Below are 22160 nucleotides of genomic sequence, written 5' to 3' on the forward strand. Positions count from 1 at the left end.
AATTCTAGTAAAACTTGCTCCACATGAATATCTTTATTACATTTACCACACTTTTAGGGAAACTCTCTGTCCCACCCAACGTTCACTTACATGAGATTATTTTCACTACTTGTTCACACAGAGCCACACGGACCATAATGGGCCCTATTTCCTTTCGAGTTTCTTGCATATCATTAACGACAAACAGGTGAGACAATCTAAGCAACATAATCCCACTTTCTCAGCACTGAAAGGCTAATCATGGTAAACCTTGATAAGTAGTCAACATACTTTTATCCTTCAGATCAAGTGGTAATGATTCCACTAGAATTTCATTCTTACTCCTTTTATTTTGGCCCATTGAAACAACTTCGAGTTTAGTTATTGCATTTCTTTTATGTTTGTTTGTTTGTGGTCCTAGTTGATCTATGCTATTTAATTAGAACTGTAGAAATTTCCTTTCCAATCAGTTGTCTCACATTTGTCTCAGTTGTATACTCATCCCTTCTATAGTTGTCATTGCAAGTTCATGATCAATTATTAACCCCACGCTAACACATTTTTGGATCTATTAGCTATACTTTGGTGTAAGTTTTCTAGTTGCAACACTTGTACCTCTCCCCATGTGCCAACAATGGTATATATATTTTCAAATACAGTATACCCTCCTGGTATGTACATCAAATATGTCATTCATCTTTTCATATTTCATTTCTCTGCATTGTGTTCTAAGCTGAATACTCAAACATTGCTAAGATCATGGCTTCTAATTGTATTTTCATTGAGATGATTTGTCAATAGGCTATGCAACATTGTCTTGTCAACTCAATACTCCAACACTACTACGGTCAGGGCTTACTACTTGCACGGTATGAAATTTTTATTGACATGATTATTCATTAGCTATGCAGCTCCTCACATGAGCTAGGGTGCTCTGGGATATCGAGCCACAATTTGTAAGTGCTTTACTACTAAAAAATACTCTAATTTGGAATCAACTAGGTGGCAAATGTTTTCTTTTTATATCTTGCTTGGTCCATTGGTCACATGCACACAGATTCGTCGATTTAGGCAGTGTGTAAACATTCATCCTGTGTCGATTCACTGATTTAGGCAGCAAACAACACATAATAGATTAAGAAGTTTACAAAATATCAGTGCACATTTGCCGGTTTAGGCAGCACAAGTGCTGATTCGTCGATTTAGGCAGCACCTCGGGTGTAGATTCTCACGTTTAGGCAACACCGATTACAAAATCATGCTACAGTGGCTGGCCACCACTGCAACTGGTATGATTTTGTTTCCCGGGTATACACAATGAAGAATATTTGGATTTGGATTTGCAATGGGTATATGTTGACAGATATTTGGATTTGGATTTGGAATTGGTCTATGATGCTTTTATGTCGCGACAGTATTTATGGAATTGGATTTGAGATTGATGAAAATTGATGATCGAATGATGAGTGTGACCAATGATATCCTGATTCATCAGGGTATGACATATATTGCTTATTCTAGTGGTATGGGATACTAGAATAGGTAGTATGTGGATGACGGCAGGCATAAGCAATGTTGTCTAATTTTATGGATTTTTCTTTTACTATTTGATACAGATTTCTAATCATTGTTTTTGACAAGTATTGTTTGCAAAATTTTATCTTCGCAACTTTGCTTTTCAACGGAGAAGTATGTTATGGAATTGATATTTTACTATTTATTGTAGCTGACAGGTGGAAAAGGTTTGACCGAGCTAGGCTATTGCAAAAGGATATTATATCTTATGTACATTTTATTATTTAAGTGCTCTTTTATGAGCTTTGGGCATTTATGACCGGCCGGTACTCAAATTGACCATTCAAAAAATCTATAAATGAAATACGTGCAAGAGGGAAACGGTCACTCTTGCACGGGGGAAGATTGCACCCAATGTCTTTGTTATTCTCCTCTCCTCTCCTCTCGCCGTGCCGGCATAGCACTCCACTCTAGGAGGTGCACCTGCACGTGCGCTATTGCGCTATCTCGTTCTCTCTCTCTCTCTCTCTCTCTCTCTCTGTGTTCTCTTACGGCTTCGATTATGTGCTACGAGATATCCTAGGCATGTCAATTAGTCTGTTTTATGGTTTGCAGTGTGCTATTTCGGATATTATGCAGGGCAACCAGGATTTCGTCTGTAGCACAGGCAGGCATCGTCTCCAAATCTTTAGCTTATGCATCGCGAGATTGATCTCAAAACATGCGGCAACGGACATTGGTCACTGAGCTAAGCCAACCCACCACAAAGACGGACATGTGAGAAGTCCCACGAGCTAATTTTTTTAAAAGAAAGGAGCTTCCCAACCTAAATTGCATGCCTCCTAGGCCTACATCGCGCGTTAGAGCTTGAGGCCGCCTTGGCTGGCTCCACCCCTCGCTGCCTCTACTCACTGCTTTCTACTCCTCTTGTCATTGTGTGCCATTGCCTTCGTAACATCTTCAAAAGATTCCGATTCATGCACATACCTCCTGGCTCAGTAAAAGACTTATTACATTTATCACTCAGATACTGCTGAATACTCCCCTCTCCTTTCCACGTTAGCTCTTTGCGCAGCAGAGAGAGAGAAAGAAGAAGAAGATTGTTTTAACGTTGTAGGAAACTATCCCAAGAGACCTTAAAGATCTATTCGACGAGAAGAGTTGAACCCCAGACGTGTTATTCAAGAGGGAAATGGCATGACCAATCTACCACACTTGGGTGATAGAGAGAGAGAGAGAGAGAGAGAGACCTCCCGACTCCCATGTCCTTCCCCTTTTCTCTCTGTTGTCTTCACTCACTAGCACAGACTTTCTCCTGCGTGAGAGAGATCCTCCGCCGAGCGCATAAAGAGGGAAAAAGAGGAGTCGGTTAGGACACTCTCGAACACTATAGAGCGAGGACAGAGAGTCGGTGGGCGGCTTCAACTAGAAAGGAAGAGGAAAGGGGGTACACTTGCAACTCAGCACCTGCCCAAAAGTCCTAGTTCAGCTTCGCTCATAACGCATCACTTCCAAGTTCACTTTCTAAATACAACTCCATGTGCATGTTCAAAATCCAAGCAGCACTTCGTCCCTCTGCGCCGGCAAAACATTGTCGTAAATTTAAATTGAGAGAGAGAAAGAGCAGGGAGAGGGGCAAGAACACAGGCGTGAGCAGACGAAACGATTAGGGCTCGCCCAGTGGAGTTAAACCAGTCATTCTGAAGATGTCATCGTGCCCCTTCAAGGATTCCAGACGTGCAAGCATAGCTTAGAGAGCAGCTTTGAACTCAAGGGCTAACAGGAGCTTGACCTGGAGACCTGCTAATGCCAGGACCAGGACATCAAGTCCATGTTAATGTTGCTGTGAAAGAGTGCCCTGCAAGATGGGCGCGTGGACATGCATATGCCTCTTCCTTGGTGCTTTCTTGCACTCACTCACAGTTCTTTAAGACATGGGTGCGCGCTTCCAGCTCTGCAGTCATGCATTACATTCTACCGCCGCTTCAGGTACATTTCTGTTTCTGTTATTTTCAAGAGTTCATGCTTGTCTGGTCATTTTTCCCCTTTGTCACCTTGTTGCAATGTGGTTAATGTATATATGGCACCCTACACATTGCAGGAGTTTTGTCTCGAATTTGAGTAGTGAAATTGAGCTTTTTGGTCATGGTAAGAGGATGTCGTGTTTCATTGGAGAGAGGGTCATGATGCCATCTACGATACTATATTCTGTGCTTTATATATGTCATAGATGTTTATATGTGTCTCAGCTGCTTGACATAGTGTATGCAGAGTCTTTTTTTGTTCTCACCAGATACTATATTCTGTGCTTTATATATGTCATAGATGTTTATATGTGTCTCAGCTGCTTGACATAGTGTATGCAGAGTCTTTTTTTGTTCTCACCAGCTGCCCACACTTTATGAGACGATCTAATGTAGTTTTTCATTCATTTCACATGCTTTTGTGACCTACTGTGTTTCTCTTTTAATGTATGTGCAATGGCGGACTCAACAAAACATCCAGTGCGCTCCTCCCTTTCAAAGATCAACAAAGTACACCCATGTCCTGGGACTCCATCCATTCTCTTCTGCAGGATTGTGCCCACCACGAAACGAACATCAGTTTTTTAAGAAAAGCCCATGTTCTTCTAACTAACAGTGGGCTTACTGCTATCGCTTACATTGGAGATTATCTTATACGATTGTTCACAACCTGCAAATGCCTATCAGACGCTCACCAAGTATTCTGCAAGGTCTCACAGCCAACTGTTTACACTTGGCATGCTATAATTTCAGCTCACATGAAGCTTGGAGAAAGTGAGAGGGGGCTTGAATTGTATTTGCGGATGCAGCAGGAAGGTGTAAAGCCAAATAAATTTGTTTTCCTATGTATTCTTAAAATATGTGGTAGCGAGAAAGGGGCAAAGGAAGGAAGATTGATTCATGACCAAATTATAAGGTCTGGGCACGAATCAGATATGCCCATTCAGAACACCCTCGTGGATATGTATTCAAAATGCGGGAGTTTAGAAGAAGCGTGTTGCATCTTTGACAGGTTGCAAGAAAGAAGCATAGTTTCATGGGGTGCAATGATGGCAGGGTACGCTGCTCAGGGAGTAGGCGTAGCTGGTCTCAAAACTTTCAGAAGTATGTGGCAAGAGGGTTTGAGACCAAATTTTGTAATTTTCTTGTGTGCATTGAGGGCATGTGGTAGTATAGGTGCTTTGGAGCAAGGAAGGCTCCTTCATAAGGAGGTAATCAACAGTGGATTGCAGTGTGATGAGGTGGTCGGTAGTGCCATTATTGACATGTATCTGAAGTGTGGAACCTTAGCTGATGCAGATAGAGTTTTTGAGCGCTTGCTAAATAAAGATGTGGTGTCATGGAGTGTAATGGTTCTAGGTTATGCAGACCAAGGTCAAGGTGAGGTGGCTCTTGATTTATATGCAGATATGCTGTCAGAGGACATAAAACCTAGCAAGTTGACGTTTTTAGGAGTGCTGAAGGCTTGCTGGATAGTTGGGATTTTAGCGCAGGGTAGGGTAATCCATGCTCAAGTTATTGGGCACAATTTTGAGTCTGGTTTGGTTGTTGCAAATGCGCTTATCGATATGTATGCAAAGTGTGGAAGCCTAGATGAGGCTCGCAATGTGTTCGATGATATATCAAGCAAGGATGGGGTATCATACAATTCTATGATCCAAGGATATGTGCAACAGGAGCTCGGTCTCCCAGCACTTGATCTATATTCATCCATGCGACAGAGGCGTATCAGACCCAATAGGGTAACTTTTCCAACCATTTTAAAGGCTTGCTCCAATGTAAACGCATTGGTCGAAGGCAGAGAGATACATGCCGATGTCATAACAAGAGAGCTTGATTCAGATTTAACAATTCAAAGTGCTCTGGTTGACATGTATGCAAAATGTGGAAGCATGGGGGAAGCATGCAAAGTGTTTGAAACAATGCAAAAACGGGATGTCGCATTGTGGGACACCATTTTTGGCGGGTATGCACAATCTGGAGACTGGGAGCTTGCAAGGCAACATTTTTTGAAAATGCAAAGGTTTGATCTAAGACCAGATGCGTGGATTTTTAGTAGTATTTTAACAGTTTGCAGTCATGCAGGAGAAGTTGATGAAGGCAGATGGTACTTCACATCCATGGTTCATGATTATGGGATGAAGCCTTCTACTGATCATTTTAATTGTATGATTGATCTCTTTGGTCGAGCAGGCCGCTTAGACGATGCCAGGGACATGTTTCAAAGCATACCTCAACAGCTTGATGTTAATGGTTGGACGGCTCTGTTCACCAGCTGCAGAATGTATGGTAACAAAGAGCTTGGAAATGAATGTTTTGCTGAAGCCAAGTCTTTAGATCTCAGCCATCTTGCTGGAAGTTGTGAGAAAGGTGGATATAACAAGGGTTGTTCAACACTGTATTAACAACACCTTGTGTTTTTAGCCTCAAATAGTAGCTCTGCCTGCTGCATGCATCTTAGACATATTTACCAGGAGACGCTGTTTCAGGGCATTGAAACAGGAAACGGTGTGGTTGATGAAGGATATGGAGTGATCTTTCCACGGTCGTGGGGAGGGGGGCAGGAAATTCCAGCCATCAATCTACCGTCTGTTCTACACTGAAATCCTACCCAGAGCCTTCGGATGCTTGCCAAGTCCGCAGCCAAAAAGGGTGAACGCGTTCAGCCCAATCATTGCCTCCCAAATCAGTCATGGGAATGGCATGTGCTGCTGACAACTCCGCTTGGGTAATAGGACAGTCTTGATTCCTGCTGCAGCTAGCACATCAGCATACAGAACGGAAGTATGTTGGCAGCGCTTCTCTCACAATCTCATCAGCTCTTAAACCCCTGTGAGATTGCTCTGCTAACAGTGTGTCATCCCCTACTGCAGGCAAGTGTTCTGGCCCCCCTTGCCCACGACCGTTGACGGGCAGGAAAGGACCATTAGCGTCCTTTCCCCTGGCAATCCAGCTCCCTAATGGTTCCCGGCCTCCGCTGGTCGCGAAGGGGTCACTGGATTCCAGGGAAAGGACAGTAATGCCTTGGATTCCAGGGAAAAGACACTAGGGTCATTGGATTCCAGGGGGAAGGACACTAATTTCAGATCATCTTCAAATTCTGTCTTTGCATACCTCTTCATCATATATTCTAAGGTTTCCTTCCAAGTGGTTTAGAGTGCATATATCGGATTCCTTGGACTTCAAAACTGATTGGTTAGTATCACATAAACTTCACAGTCCATGGGGCTCAGGAAACTAGGGATACAAGGCTGGATCGAATCTCGGTAGTGTGCAGTTTTAGCAAGAACGAAGGCTAGATTAGCACATCGGGCTCAGGCATGCGCTTTAGCCTTTTTGTCTATTATACTCTTAAGCACCTTGATTAGATGGACTAGTGTTTAAACTCCATTATGATGCTCTGATCATGTGCATAGACTACTACAGCAGACCCTCCTCTCTGAGATGGCACCCACCACCACCGCAATCTCATCATGAGGACTTCTCCATTGATGGTTCATCATGTGTCAGATAGAACTCACCTTGCCTCTTGAGGGCAAGCAGAGAGCTTAAGAGCATGAGCCTTACCTTCGGAAAAGCTTGATTGGAAGTAGTCTTGAACTCGAGACTTGGCCCGTCATTAGCATAAGGTCTCAGTTTGAAATCTCACTCATAGGATGCCACTTAGCAATGCACCACTAACTATATGTAACATAAGTGACTGGTTGATGGCAAAGGAAAGACTTTCCACATGTCTAGAAAAGCATGGCCAAGTATGATGCTTTTTCAACAACCTTGATTGACATTGTCATCGTGGATTTGTTTGTTCATGACACGCCTCTAGATGCAAGCATAGGTAAACCAAGGATTTTGCATGTCTTATCGATGGTCGTGGAAGGTTTTTCCAAAACCAATGATAGTTTGGGAATATCCTTGTTGGACAATTCAAGTTCAAGATCTTGCAACTCTACATCAACTTACCTACTCCATGGATGCTTGGTTATTGCAATCAAATTATGAACAGTTTGGATGCTGCCATCATCCGATTTGTAGCTTTGTCAAATAGCCTTGTGCGTCTGTGAGGATCGACCATGCAAGTCCAGTGTTCTTTCTTCCACAATCCATATTTTTTTGGAATTTTTATTTGAGATGTTGTCTTGTGGATAGGATAGATCATAAGATATGGCCTGTGTGGGAAGCATAAAAGCTTTGAGCTAGTTTTAGTAAATGCAAACTGGGGAGGACTGGTAATTTCTCCATAATGTGATCACCTATGCTTTCCTTTCGAAGGTATGTGGCATCCTGCAAAACGTTGGCGTGGGCAACTAAATTTATGATTGGTTTGTTAGTAATGAGTTATTAAGAAAAATCTGTGCATGGCCATGAATTTAAGATAGTAGGACGCATGCTCACATGCTATCATTGACAATACTGAGCTTGAATACCTCTCAAGTTTAGCGGTGTCTACTGAAGTCTGTCATTCTTCGCTAATAATGTGCTGTCTGTCTAATAATCTGTTGTCTTTGTTTGGCTTCAAGTACTTTTTCAAAATACCCTTTCAAGTCTCTCAATCTTGTCTACTAACTAGTATGGGCTTGATTTGTGCCTTGGTTCAATAGTTTTGCAATCACTTTTGCAATTGTGGGTGTCATTTGTGTCTTGAAATCTATTTGCAGTTGTAAGTTATGGCTTGCAAGTGTGTTCAAGTGGATTTGCCAGGTTTATTAGGCAAGTATAGGTTCTTGTTGACCAACTATGGCTTCCTTTACGCATAGGGCTTGTCCCCGTGCTTCATAACCCTTTGGCCAACCCAAACATAGCAACACACAACCATAGCTACGATGGATGGGACAAAGAGGTTTTAGGCTTTTGTTTTTTCAACTTCAATTGCCTCGACTCTAATTCAATTGCGAACAAAGCTAATGGAGCATTTTAGTTAGTTGGTGAGCCAAAGCTCTTTTTTTCAAATAAGGCCAGGGTATTGAGCCACTTGGGTCAGTCCTGACCATAGAATTGAGATCTCTATCGATCTCACAATCCAAATCGCACGGCGAAGAGTATCTCCGACGACGCTACGTGTATTGTTATTTTCATGTCCTACTAACTTGCTTTTAATAATGACTTCTCAATTTTATATTATGGCCGAAAAGCAGCAGCGCGGCGTCGATGACTCGTCCGAAGGTCTGCACAGAGCTGGAATCCAACATCCGTTGTTCTCAAGCTCCATAGATTCATGGAAGCTTTTTGCTGCTTTTCTCTCAAAATGGCAATGCTGAGTAGGAGATCTTGCTGTCTAGATGTTGGCGTCTTTTGGAGGAGTTCAGAAGGGCTTTGAAAGCACACTTAACACAACCAGGAAAGCAATGGGATTATCTCTATAGGGATGCTATCGCGTGATATGCCAGGAGGTGCCAAGGCCTTCGAGTTGGTAGCTCACTTCTATTACAAGGGAGGTTGTCTGCTATAAACGATTTTCAGATCGCTTCTCAACTCAGCTTTTCAGCGCTGCTATAAACGATCTACACCACTCATACTTCATTACTAAGTGAGACGTCAGATAATGCTGAAACCCCTGACGTTGGCATCTGAACAAATTTCTCCTTGTTTGGTCACCTGCAATTATCGTTTCAATCTGACCCCTTCCAGTTAAAAGCACGACATATTTCGACTTGATTAGTAATTGCAAATGGCATTAACCTTGAATTTTGGTCAAAGGACTATTGGGAATCCAACGTATGATCACTGGAAGTCTGGTATCTGCAATAAATTTCTGAACTGATGAAGCGACATCCTTCATAAGCTTGCCTTGCTTGACAAGAACTTGAACCACCTATGTTAAGTTAACAGCTGAATGTAGCTGGACACTGTGCAAGGTTTGCTGTGCCACCTTGCTGGCGGTCAACAAGAGCTGTTGGGGTCGCAGAGTCTTCCAGTGATTGATAGCCGCAACTCACATGAAGCAGGGTGTGCTCTTTCCCATGCTCATGCATAACGGACAAGAAATATTGCATGCACTACATGGGTGTCACTAATCATGCTTCTGAGCATAGCAAGGTGGACCATTTGCAATGTTTAATTCTCGAATGTCTTCTCATCTGGTGGCAGAAGCTGGTTGCAGCACCATGAGGTTTCCATGCGCACTTTATTCTTGAATGTTTGCTCTTCTAGTGGCTGAAGTTGGTTGCAACACAATGAGGTTTCCATGTGTGTTGGAATTAGGGTTGCAGAGAAACACACACAGCTTGGAGAAGACGAAGGAAGCTCAAGGCACACAATTGAGAGTATGTTACTTAGTGTGCAATGGAAAGATGGATAGCCCTAGAGTGATGGGCGTATATACAATACACGGAGAAAAAACCTCCTAAAGAGGAAAAAAATGCCCCGGCGGTCCTAGTGTGTTCACACACATCACTACCACATGTATATGGTAACAAATCCCCCTTGGAGTGATGCGGTGAATGAGAACTGGCACATGAGTAAAGGGAAGTGCCATGTCTTGAGGACATGATCAGTTCACAAAGAGGAGTAAGCCCAAAGCTTTGCGGAAAGCTTCGAGCTTCTCACGAGACAGTGCCTTTGTGAAAAGATCTGCAAGGTTGTCCTGTGTTGGCACATAAGCCAAACTGATCTCTCCTGCTGAGAGCCTCTCCCTGATATAGTGGTAATGCACCTCAATGTGCTTTGTGCGAAGCATGAAAAACTGGGTTTCTTGCAACTGCCAATGTGCTCTGACTGTCAGTGTAGATAGTGTTGGCAGTGTCCTGTCCAACATCCAAATCAGTCATAAGGCGTCTGAGCCACACACACTCAACCGTAGTTGTGAAGACTGTCCTGTACTTAACCTCACAACTAGAAGTGGCCACAATAGGTTGCTTCTTGCTCAACCATGATATACATGAACTGCCAAGCATGAAACAAAAGCCACTTGTGGACACTCGCGTGTCAAAACAACCAACCCAATATGAGTCTGAAAAAGCATGTAAGTCTGGCGGCAATGATCCCCTCTTGGGATAAAACGAGCCAAGATGTAAAGTGCCACTAAGGTAGCGGAAAATCCTCTTGACAGCCTGCCAATGCTTAGACCCTGGGCTATGCATAAATTTGTTGACTTGTGAGATTGCAAACTGAATATCCAGCTTCATGTTGCATACATAAATGAGGCATTCAACAACAGTTTGGTAAAGAGTGACATCTGCAGGATCACCAACATCATGAAGACTTAATTTTAAACTTGTTTCCATGGGAGTGGCAATAGGTTTGCAATCCTCAAGTCAAAACTTACATAGTAATGTCTCTATGTAACTTTTCTGACACAAGGCAACACCACATCACACTACTTAAACTGTATGCCTAAGTAATGATGCAGCGGCCCCAAATCTTTCATCTTGAAAGTTGCATTCAAATCAGCCTTAAATTCAACAATATGTCTCTCACGCTTTACATACAATGTGCTTTCTATTGGACTGCTACGAAAGCCTCGTGTGACCAAATGAGTGTCAACTTTCTCATATTAAGCATGAGGAGATTGCTTCAACCCATACAAAGCCTTCTTACATCTGCACACTTTGTCCTCTTGTCCTTTCTTGATAAAACCGCGAGGCTGCGTTACATAAACTTTCTCATTTATGTCACCATTCAAGAAAGCAGTAACAATGTCTGATTGATGTACATCCCAACCAAAATGAGTTGCCAATGCACATAGAAAACGCACAGTAGTCATACGACAAGTGAGAGAAAAAGTCTCTTCATAATCTATGCCTTTTTGTTGTGCATAACCCTTTGCAACAAGTCGAGCCTTATGGCGACGATCTCACCATCCGGTTTGCGTTTCAACTTGTAAACCCACTTCGTACCAATGGCCTTTTTGCCAGGAGGCAAATCACATAAAGTCCATGTGTCATTTTCTAGAAGTGCACCATATTTTGATTGCATGGTAGCCATCTAATTTTCTAAATTCTGTGCTTCATCAAAAGACAGAGGTTCCTCAATATCATGTAAGCTAGACACAACCAAAGCATAACAATCTGATGCATAAGATGCATGGCGAGAGCTTGAACGAGTACGACTAGACAAAGGTGTTTCCAATTTACTATCACGCAATGTATGCACTGGCCATTTTGGCATACCTCTAGCTTGCTCATTTTCAGTCCTTTCCTCATCAAGTACATCATGTACATTTGCATCAGTAAATAGATTGATTTGTAACATTTTCGGAAACCACCATAGGTTGTACATTTGCCTCGTTGGAATTTACATTCGAACTTTCACCACTGAAAAGAGGCAACGACGTGTCATAAATGTCTTGTGAGCTTATGTTATTGTCTCTAGTACATGACAACAAGGGATGAACAGATTCTTCCACAAATACTACATCCCGTGAAACCAAAATACGCTTTGTTTGCGGATGATACAACCTGTAACCTTTGCTTTCAGCACTAAAATCAACAAAAATACATTTGAGAACCTTATCATCCAATTTTTTGCGCTGTGTTTGTGGCACCAAAGTGTATGCCAAACTACCAAAAACACGCATGTGTTCAATAAAAGGCTTTCTATCATGCCATGCTTCATATGGAGTAATAAATTGCAAAGCTTTCATAGGACACATGTTAAGTACATACGTGGCACACATGATGGCTTCAAGCCAAAAAGAATGCGGCAAAGCTGGACTTTTGACCATACATCGTGCCATTTTCGTAAGTGGCCTGTTTTTTCTCTTAGCAACACCATTTTGCTGTGGTGTATAAGGCATTGTACATTGGTGTTTTATACCACGACTAGCCAGAAATGCATTAAATTCATGAGACATATGCCCCCCCTCCCCCCCCTTGATCGGAACGGAGGGTGCCCATAGTACATTTCGATACATTTTCAGCCATAACAAAAAATTGTTTGAAGTACATAAAAAATTTAGACTTTGCTTGAAGCAAAAATACCCATGCATGCCTAGAGAAATCATCAATGAAAGTCACGAAGTAAAGGTAATTGCCCGAACCTTCACAGACATGTTTGACAAGTACTTCAAGAGGCGGCAAAGAAGCAACCATATCAGATTTTTGCAAACGCAACAAATTGGCAAAATTCAGATGCCCAAAACGTGCATGCCACAATTTTGCATCTGAAACAACCCTTGAATCTACAACTGTGTTTTTAAAATTTTGTCCACACTTGTCATACAAAGTGAGCTTATACAACCCACAACACTAAAGACCAAATGCAACAATTTTGTCACCAAAACTGAGATCATGAACTGTACATCTGTCATCCACAATTTGAGTACAAGTCTAAGTCTAGCAAATGCATATACAGACAAAAGATTCTTCTTGATCCTAGGTACATAAAGTGCATCAACAAGTGTGAAAGAACTGCCATGTGCAACAATAAGCACAATCTTTCCAACCCCCTGAACCAGATAAGAGGCATTGTTGGCACAAGTGACTGAATTCCCATGAAGGACAGACTCAAGAGAGGTGAACAATTCACGATGTGAGGTAATGTGCTTTGTAGCACCACTGTCGAAATACCACACATGTGAATCTGCAGCAACTGACATGCATGCATCATGAACAACACGATTATAAGTGCACTCTGCACTAAAAGCCCATTTTGCATCAACATCAGCATCACAGTCTCCTTTCACAGAAGACTCAACAATGGTTCCTTTACATCCCAACGAGCTTGTTCTGTCGTAAGCAAAACAACTCTAATAGCAGCAATCCTTGCACCAAGACCTGCAACATCCTCAACATCGCCTACATCTTCAGAACTAGGACGCACATCAATGCTCTGCATAATATTCCAGACGCCCTTTGACACAAGAACATGTTGCATCATGTAAGCCCACATAGGATAATTGTCCCCATCCAACCTGTCCTCAACACCAAACATCTTGAACACATTTATGTTGTTGTTAGCCATGGAAAATGTCTGCACCTGATGTGAAAACTACCCAAAATGAGGAGAAACTGAGTGAGACTAGCACATGCTATATAGCACAACCCGCAATAGACTATATAGGACTTGTTATGCAGATAATGGAACTTCTAGAAATTTTGCACTAAATGACGAAATTGCATGTGTAGACCTGTCTGTAGTGGAAACGAAAACCGAAATGAGCCTGAATAAAAAATGAGACCGAAATTTTGTCGACCTGGGAACGCTCGCCAAAGCTCACTGAAATCGGAGAAAGTGAGCATGCGTGTGCTGGAGTTGCTGGCGACTAAGCCCGAGAGGACGCAACGTGCTCTGATACCAATTGTTGGAATTAGGGTTGCAAAGAAACGCACACAGCTTGGAGGAGACGAAGGAAGCTCAAGGCACACAACTGAGAGTGAGTTACTTAGTGTGCTATAGAAAGATAGATAGCCCTAGAGTGATGGGTGTATATACAATGCACGGGGGGAAAAAACCTCCTAAAGAGGGAAAAAATGCCCTGGCGGTCCTAGTGTGTTCACACACATCACTACCACATGTATATGGTAACAATGTGCACTCCAGGGTATTCAGATGAAGTACGTATCTATGTGAGAGAGCAGTACCCAGCAGGAACATTCCTAATAGAGTGCCTTGGGATTGAAAGTTTGCTCTTTTGGTGACTGAAGATGGTTGCAACAAACAATGAAGATGAATGACTAGGGTGACAGCTAGTGGATAGAGGAGCAACATTGAGGGCTCTTGTGGCAACTGGATAAGGGGTGGCTTGGGCTCATGAAGCAACGGCTTTAAGTTGTTTGAGGCTACACGCATCCAATGGAGGCAATTGGGACATGATGGGTGAAAAAAAGGCATATGACACAGGCTGAGCCTAGACCATCCCAGATGGAGAGAGAGGGTCATGGGGCAGAGACTATACTGGGTAAGGTAACAGAGATATGATGTGGTCCCTCCAAGAGGCGTGAGGGGGAATTCCAAACTCTGAGCAAAAAGTTTCGAGCAGTCATAAAATTGAGCAGATCCAAACATGATTGATATTTTAAAAAAATCAGAAAAGGCATTTGCATAACAAAAGACATACAATAGTTTAGCTTTCTGTAAACACATCCCCCCCTCCTTTTATCTCTACCCAACCCGCAACTTATTTTAAAATTGGAATATCCAACTATACTTTAAGGTATCCCTACATGATCATTTTAGATTGGCCACCATGGCTGTCGATTTGTTAGGCCTTAGCTTCCCTTCCTCATGTCTCAGAATCTTGACATTTATAGTGGCATCCAATTGTGTTGGAGTGGTGCTACAAGCCAGCAAGGAAGTTCAAGGCTATTGAATTTCCTTGCAGTGCACATCGGTTGTTGCAATTCATATCATTAGTAGGAGCTGTGTGTGTTTGTCTCCGAGAGCTTTGCTTGCTGTCAAAATTCGAGGATTTTTTTTTTATAGTTTTGGAGGTCGCCACCATGTTCTCTGTGTGTGTGTGTGTGTGAAAAAATCATCTCTTGAGTAGTCTTATGTTTACAAGTATGGATGCACCAAGACAAATCCGGTACACAGACCAAGATGGGAGAGAGACATATATTCAAAGACTTATTTGGGTATGCTCATAACATCACCCGCATAAATATATTCACCGTCATTCCCATTTGAAGTTTTTGAATCATGCACTCAAAAGGTGAATCCCCCGTTATTACTGGGTGCAATGGAGTAGAGAGCGTCTCCTTTCTCAATGTGGTACCTGGGTGGTATACTTGTGTTTGTAGAGAAGTGGCTTCACCATCTTGTAGAAGCTCCATGCAATGCCATAGTGTGAACAGTGAGGCCTGCCGTCTTTGCCACCATGCCATTTTTATTCCTATTTCCACTTGGTCTAGTAGACTACATGCTCTCGGGTCTCTTTTATGCAGCAGACAACAAACAACCCCACAAGCACAAGTCACAATTGGCTATAGTTGAAAGTCCCCGACTGCCCCTCCCCCCCCCCACTCCCTCTCTCTCTCTCTGTGCAAAAATTTAAAAAAAGAAAATTACCAAAACACCCCTCTTATTTATGGAAATTCCCAAAATACCCCTCAAATTTCAAAAATTCCCAAAATACCATTGTATCTATTTTGGTTGGATTCCTCAAGATTTTCTAATCTTTATTTCCTTTTTAGAATCCAGATCCTTACCATGTAATTTGTCACAAAATTATGTCTAAAAATAATGAAGCATTTCATCTTCGAAGCCAACATAACTAGCTCAAATTCTAGTTTTAACATCTTGTATTGATAGATAATCGGTCTCCTTTTGAAAAGCTACTAATTTTTTTAACTTTGGAGAAATTTAATCTCACCACCCCTGATATTTTAGAAGATTTGGGAAATTTATATTGGGGGGATTTGGGGGAATTTTGAAATTTGAAGGGTATTTTGGGAATTTCCACAAATTAGAGGGGTATTTTGGTAATTTTTCCATTTTAAAATTAAAAAAAACCCTCTTGAAACAGTCCGCGCCGGCACAGACTGTCTCAAGAGGTTAATATTTTTTTTTTTTGGACGTCTTGTTGACACTTTTGGATTGCTCCACCATGCCGATTTTCTCTTCGTTTCGTCTGGCCTACAAATGCCATTATTCCACCATGCACGTCTGGTCTACAAATATGCTCTCTCGCTCGCCTATGAACAACTATGTTATAGAACCCTCTCTCTCAACTCTCTCTCTCTCTCTCTCTCTCTCTCTCTCTCTCTCTTGCAAAAACAAACAAAAAAAACATGCTGGAAATAGTCCGCGCCGACACGGACTATTTCCAACATGTTTTTTTTTTCAAGAGAGAGTTGGCTTGAACGAGCTGCGCATGTGAAGGGGTTGGCTCGAACGAGCTACTCATGAAGGGGAGGCCTCGAACGAGTTGCACATGAAGGGTTGGCTCGAACGAGCTACGCTTGAAGGGGAGGCCCTCTCTCTCAACTCTCTCTCTCTCTCTCTCTCTCTCTCTCAAAAAGTTAAAAAAAACTGTTGGAAACAGTCCGACGCGGACTGTTCCAGTAGGTTTTTTTTGTTTGCTTTTGCAAGAGAGAGTTGGCTTGAACAAGCTGCGCATGTGAAGGGGTTGGCTCGAACGAGCTACTCATGAAGGGGAGGCCTCGAATGAGTTGCACATGAAGGGTTGGCTCGAACTAGCTGCACTTGAAGGGGAGGCCCTCTCTCTCAACTCTCTCTCTCTCTCTCTTGCAAAAACTTAAAAATAACCTAGTGGAAACACACGGACTGTTTTTAGTAGGTTTTTTTAAAAGTTTTAGAGAGAGAGAGAGAGAGAGAGAGAGAGAGAGAGAGAGAGAGAGAGAGCTCTTGCAAAAACTTAAAAATAACCTAGTGGAAACACACAGACTGTTTTTAGCAGGTTTTTTTAAAAGTTTTAGAGAGAGAGAGAGAGAGAGAGAGAGTTGAGAGAGAGGGCCTCCCCTTCATGCGCACCAACTCTGGACTGCCTCGGCTACCGCTTATATCACCAACGCAGGCTCGCCTTCGCAGGCCGACGCCAACTCGCGTTCAATACGTGCGCAACTTGGGCAGCAGCTCCTGTTGCCAGCAGGGTAGCAGCGGTAGCTCCATCACCATGTGCACAGTGGTTCGACTGTTGTCGACGTGTGCGGCAACAATGGCTGCACTACCTGCACCAACGCGGGGAGCGGCCTCAACTCCATCCTCTTCTCCTGCGTTGCCAACGTGGGCAGCACCGCTCTCAGTCCCCAAACTTATCCGCCAGGCAAATTGGGCGAAGGCAAGTACCCATTGACTTGAGCAACATGGAGAGCTGCAATAGCAATGGAATGCAACACACACAAAGTCACTCCATGCCACTCAAGTGGAGTACCTTTGCCAACACAATAGCTCTAAGTGACTAGGGTGACATTTAGAGTTGCACCAACAATATTGGAATGCAACACTCAGGATCACTGCTTTGCTGAAAATAGAAGAGAGAGAGCCTTAGGAAAAAGGGTCAAGTGATCGACGACGCATGGCCCACAGAGAGAGAGAGAGAGAGAGAGAGAGAGAGAGAGAGAGAGAGAGAGCAATCGAAAAAGATTGCGTGTGCCGTATTCGTGTCCGTGTGTGCTATTGTGTGTGTGTGTGTGTGTGTGTGTGTGTGTGTGCACATAGAGAGTCAAAATACTAGGCCAGTTGTATGCTTGCAAATATGCACGGGTTGATTTTTTGCAAGATCTTGTTCTAGTAGTTGCAACTCATTTGAGAGATCTCGGGGCCTCTCTCTCTCCCAAAAACTAAAATAAAAAAAGAAACCTACTCTCTCTCCCAAAAACAAAAAAAAGACCTACTGCAAACAATTCGCGGAGAGAGACTGAGAGAGACCTCGAGATTTCTCAAATCAGCTGCACAAAAGCGCATGGGCTGCGTGGCAAGAGAGAGAGAGAGAGAGAGAGAGAGAGAGAGAGAGAGAGAGAGAGAGAGAGGGGGGGGGGAGTGTTGGCATAATGTTCGAGGAAAATCAATTTCACAAACGTACAAAATTTGAGATTCAAATAGGAAATTTTTCCAAATAACATACAATTCTTACAATTTAATCGTATTTTCATGATTTTTTCAAGCGGAATTTCTCCTTCCCCCCACCCTTTTACTAGTTATTTTGAATTTTCAAAATGCAATAGGATACTCACATGCCACTTGGGCAACCTTCCCAGTTTCACTTTAAATCAATAGAAGGGATCTTATCTGATTCCCACTAATAAAACACTTTTAGAATTGTGCTAGGTTACTCACCCAAAGACTTAAAAAAAAAAGGAAAAATTACCAAAATACCCCTCTAATTTGTGGAAATTTCCAAAATACCCCTAATTAATTTCGAAAATTCCCAAAATACCGTTGTATCTATTTTGGTTGGATTGTTCAACATTTTTTAGTGTTTATTTCTTTTTGATAATTGAGATCCGTTTTTTGCATGCTTAGCATATAATTTGCCACAAATTACACCTCGCAAAAAAAGGCACGTATGTATGTCCAATTACCTAGCAAAATAGGCAGTTATGTCTAAAGATAATGAAGCAATTCATCTTCAAAGCCTACATAATCAACTCAAATTCTGGATTTAGCATCTTATATTGATAAGCAATGAGTATTCTAATGAAAAGCTACAAATTTTTTAATCTTAGGAGAAATTTGATCTCACAACCAAGGGTATTTTGGAAAATTTGAAGGGTATTTTGAAAATTTATGACAAATATTGGGGGTGTTTTGGGAAGTTTTGAAATTTGAGGGGTATTTTGCGAATTTCCACAAATTAGAGGGGTATTTTGGTAATTTTCCCAAAAAAAACCCTATTGGAAACAGTCTCCGTCGGTAAAGAATACATTCTCATTAGTTGCCTTGGACCTCTACAACCCAAACTTCAATTGCCGATGTTTTTGGGTCTCAATTATCAAATCCATTGAGAGCTACTCTTTCTCCTGGGTGACCATGGAGTGAGCTTTTTGATCAATCTTGTTTAGCAAAACTAGACTCACTAGTTGGGGAGCCAACTATCTATTTTGCACAAGAATTGGGATGTTTGTGAGAAAGTCGCTCAGTTATTTCTTTGCTCGAGAATGGTCGCTCACCGTTTGGTAAGACTCAGGCGTGAGCAAGGATAGAGTAGCTTGGGTTGCTTCAGAGTACCAGGCCTAGAGGCACTGGGTAAAAGGGGGGTGGTTGAAATAGTAGGCAACATGATGAAAACCACTTACAACATGATGAAAACCACTTACAACACCGTCCGAGTGTAACACAACTTGAGGGCTCTTGTGCATACAATCCGGTAGGGGGTGAAAGAAGGAATGGTAGAGTTGTGTCGAGGGCAAGGGGGCCAAAGCCAAGGTTTTGCTTCAAGATCATGCATAAGTAATGGCTTATGATGACGCTTCAAGAGCAAGCGATGTCAGAGGGAAGTACAGGGCTAAAATGCCTTCTGAAGATAGGACGACAAAGATCCACACCATTGAGGGCTGGAGGCTACATAGGTTGCATGCAATAGGCATCACTGTCGAGGAGGCTTGGGCACAAAGGCACTTGGAATGAATAGGAAGAAGAGGGCCTAGATGAGAGGTAGCACATAATTAGGTCTATCATTAGTAGAGTGCTCTTTTGATCTGTGTGGTATTGGCCATGTTGTGTAGGCGGCACACATGCTTTTCGGCACGTAGAAGCCTAGGATGGTTGAAAACTTAAAACCTCATAGCTAGTCGGAAGGAGACGATGAGCATGGTGGAGGTGCTGCTAGAGCGCTTAAAAATTGTAACATTTAATGCACTAGTAACTTGTGTGTAGCGGAAATTGATAACATAGTGAGCATTTCAATAAGAACAAGTTTTTAATGAGCATAGAGAGAGTACTTGATTGAGAAAGCAACATAGCAATTTACACCTAGCTAATTTGGCATTGACAATACTTGAAAAGAGAGAGAAATAGAACAATTGGCAACAACTGAGGACCGGATTTACATGGAGCCGGTTCCCCCTCCATAAAGGCTTTGTATTATAGCTTCTCCCATTAAAGGAGACTTTTATACAATAAAATTCTTGTGTTCCTTGACAAAACGCGTTGGTGCAATGAAGCTGGAAGCTTTATGCACCAAATTATGCTTGAAAAACACACCTAGTGTCCCTAGCCTCAGTCCCAAGACCTCATACACCTTCAAAAATGATGAGAACTACCAGGGAATGAGGATAGATTGAGAGGAAGAAGAGGTACCTTATGAGAAAGAAGTATTATCCTCACATAATTACTCTAATAGCATAGCTTAGCTTAGTAATTAGCATGGTAGAGGAGATGAGCATACCATATAAGCTTGGCTCTTGGTTGGATTTGCATTCCATAGCCAAGAGTTGTTGGTGTAGGCCTCTACTTTTCAATGCTTGGAGAAGGATATGGAGTTCTTCTTGCACACATGAGTTGTGTGTGTGTGTGTGTGTGTGTGTGTGTGTGTGTGTGTGTGTGTGTGTGTAGCAATGAGTTAGAGTAAAATGCAGCCCTCTCTCTCATTTTGATCGACCCATCTTGCTATTTGCTCATGCTGGCATCCCATTGTCCCTTGTAAAGCTTAGCCAATCACAAATTAGAAGCATAATTGATAGCCTTTTGACAAGTGTCCCCCTTTCCCCTTTTGTGAGAGCTTTAGGTAATTAAATAATTCAATTAAACTCTCATTGGACCTCTTAGTCTTCTGGCCAATAGAAGACAGGCAAGCCATTGGGCTGCTTAATGCTCATTGGACCCCTTGGTAGACTGTGCAATAGTCTTCTAGGGAGCTTAATTTTTATTGGTTCTTTTATCAAGCATTTTTAAATTGATTAGACTAATTTTACTCTAACCTAATTCTCATTGATCCGCCTCTATGGCCATCCAATAGGATTTGAGGGGAGGTTGGGGACAACAAGCCTAGAAACCTGGTATGTGTCCAGTATTCCCTTTGTGTAAAGGGGGAGCCTTGGAGTGTGTGTGTTTCTCTCTCACCCCCTACTAACAGGGCTTGCCCCCTCCTTCCTAGGGATGTGGGAGACTTTTTAGTCTTCCCATGACCATCCAAATTTCCCCTTGCTTTGGCCATTGGATTAATGAGTTAATTTTTGGAACCTTAGCCTATGGAAGTCTCAATGGAGCTGAACCTTAGGTCTTTTAAGCCCCATTGAAGAACATTGCTCTTTTGCAAACTGTCCCCCTTTGGATCCCTATTTTTCCTCCTTTGAATCTCTGACAGAGACCGGTCCAGCAGCCTTTTTACCAATATTCTAGCTTTTACTCCCGTGGTACTTTCCCATATTAAATGATCAATTTAACATGAGAAAATAAATTGGGAGTATTAAATATTAGGTTTTATGACAAACCACTATACTGGCCCGTCTAATTTGGATAGGTCTAGCACATGTCACCTCCTTGACAACAACTACGTCTTCAAAAGAAGACAGTTGCTAATGATCGAAATATGTAAACTTTGCAATTTATAACATGGTTCATGGCAGCAACATGCTTCACTAGGTTGCACTGGGGCTTTCAAACTGAGAACTCATCAATATAATAAATTCTACACCGTCTATGACATACAATATAAAGTTACCTCTGCTTCTCTTTATGTTTAATGCATATCCTACATCTGTTATATTTGTGTTCTCCTGTTTTGTATGTGACAAAAAGGACATATATTCACAGCAGTGGATGTTTCGATTGCACAACCACGATTCCTACTTGACAACACTGTAAGGTCCATTATCTGTATCCAATTATCCATGCCTATGCACTTGCTTGGCCCAACACATAAATGCTCCGGAGTAGGGAACGACTTCTGTTTCTTATAATTTTTGGAGAGACCATAGTGCCAACTCTCCACGATACTTTGTATGGCACTTTTGCATGACGTGCACTCTATATTTAGCATTTTTACTTTGTTCCTAATTGTAAGACGAAAAGTTTAAATATTCACACTGCTTTTATGGAGCTTGATTCAAACATTGTCCTCTGGCTTACACAATTGGACGACACCCGTACACAATTACCAAGTCGATAGTACATAAAATTTTTCGTATGTTGATGCTTTTTGTATTTTTTGAGTTTATCAATGCTTCCTTAAGTTTAGTTTAGCCCCATGTTTTCCTCAATCTAAATATTAAATAGACACATACTTATTTTCTCATAGTTCAACAATTCAAGTTATGTATTACAATACTCAATGCACTCTATACATGTTTACTTTATTCCTAGGTG

The 22160-nt window shown here is 42.1% G+C and overlaps 1 protein-coding gene across 1 annotated transcript; it reads left to right on the forward strand.

Annotated features, from left to right (window-relative positions):
* Positions 1 to 2954: 2954 nt before the first annotated feature.
* Positions 2955 to 6680, forward strand: LOC147440914 (pentatricopeptide repeat-containing protein At1g11290, chloroplastic-like). Its single transcript, XM_086482712.1, has 2 exons — positions 2955 to 3483; positions 4000 to 6680. Exons 1-2 carry the CDS (start codon positions 3374 to 3376, stop codon positions 5921 to 5923), a joined length of 2034 nt encoding a protein of 677 aa, XP_086338838.1. The 5' UTR covers positions 2955 to 3373; the 3' UTR covers positions 5924 to 6680.
* The last annotated feature ends 15480 nt before the right edge of the window (positions 6681 to 22160 follow it).

The sequence above is a fragment of the Adiantum capillus-veneris genome, chromosome 15 (genome assembly GCF_014529385.1).
Source record: "Adiantum capillus-veneris isolate H3 chromosome 15, ASM1452938v2, whole genome shotgun sequence".
Classification (NCBI taxonomy): Eukaryota; Viridiplantae; Streptophyta; class Polypodiopsida; order Polypodiales; family Pteridaceae; genus Adiantum; species Adiantum capillus-veneris.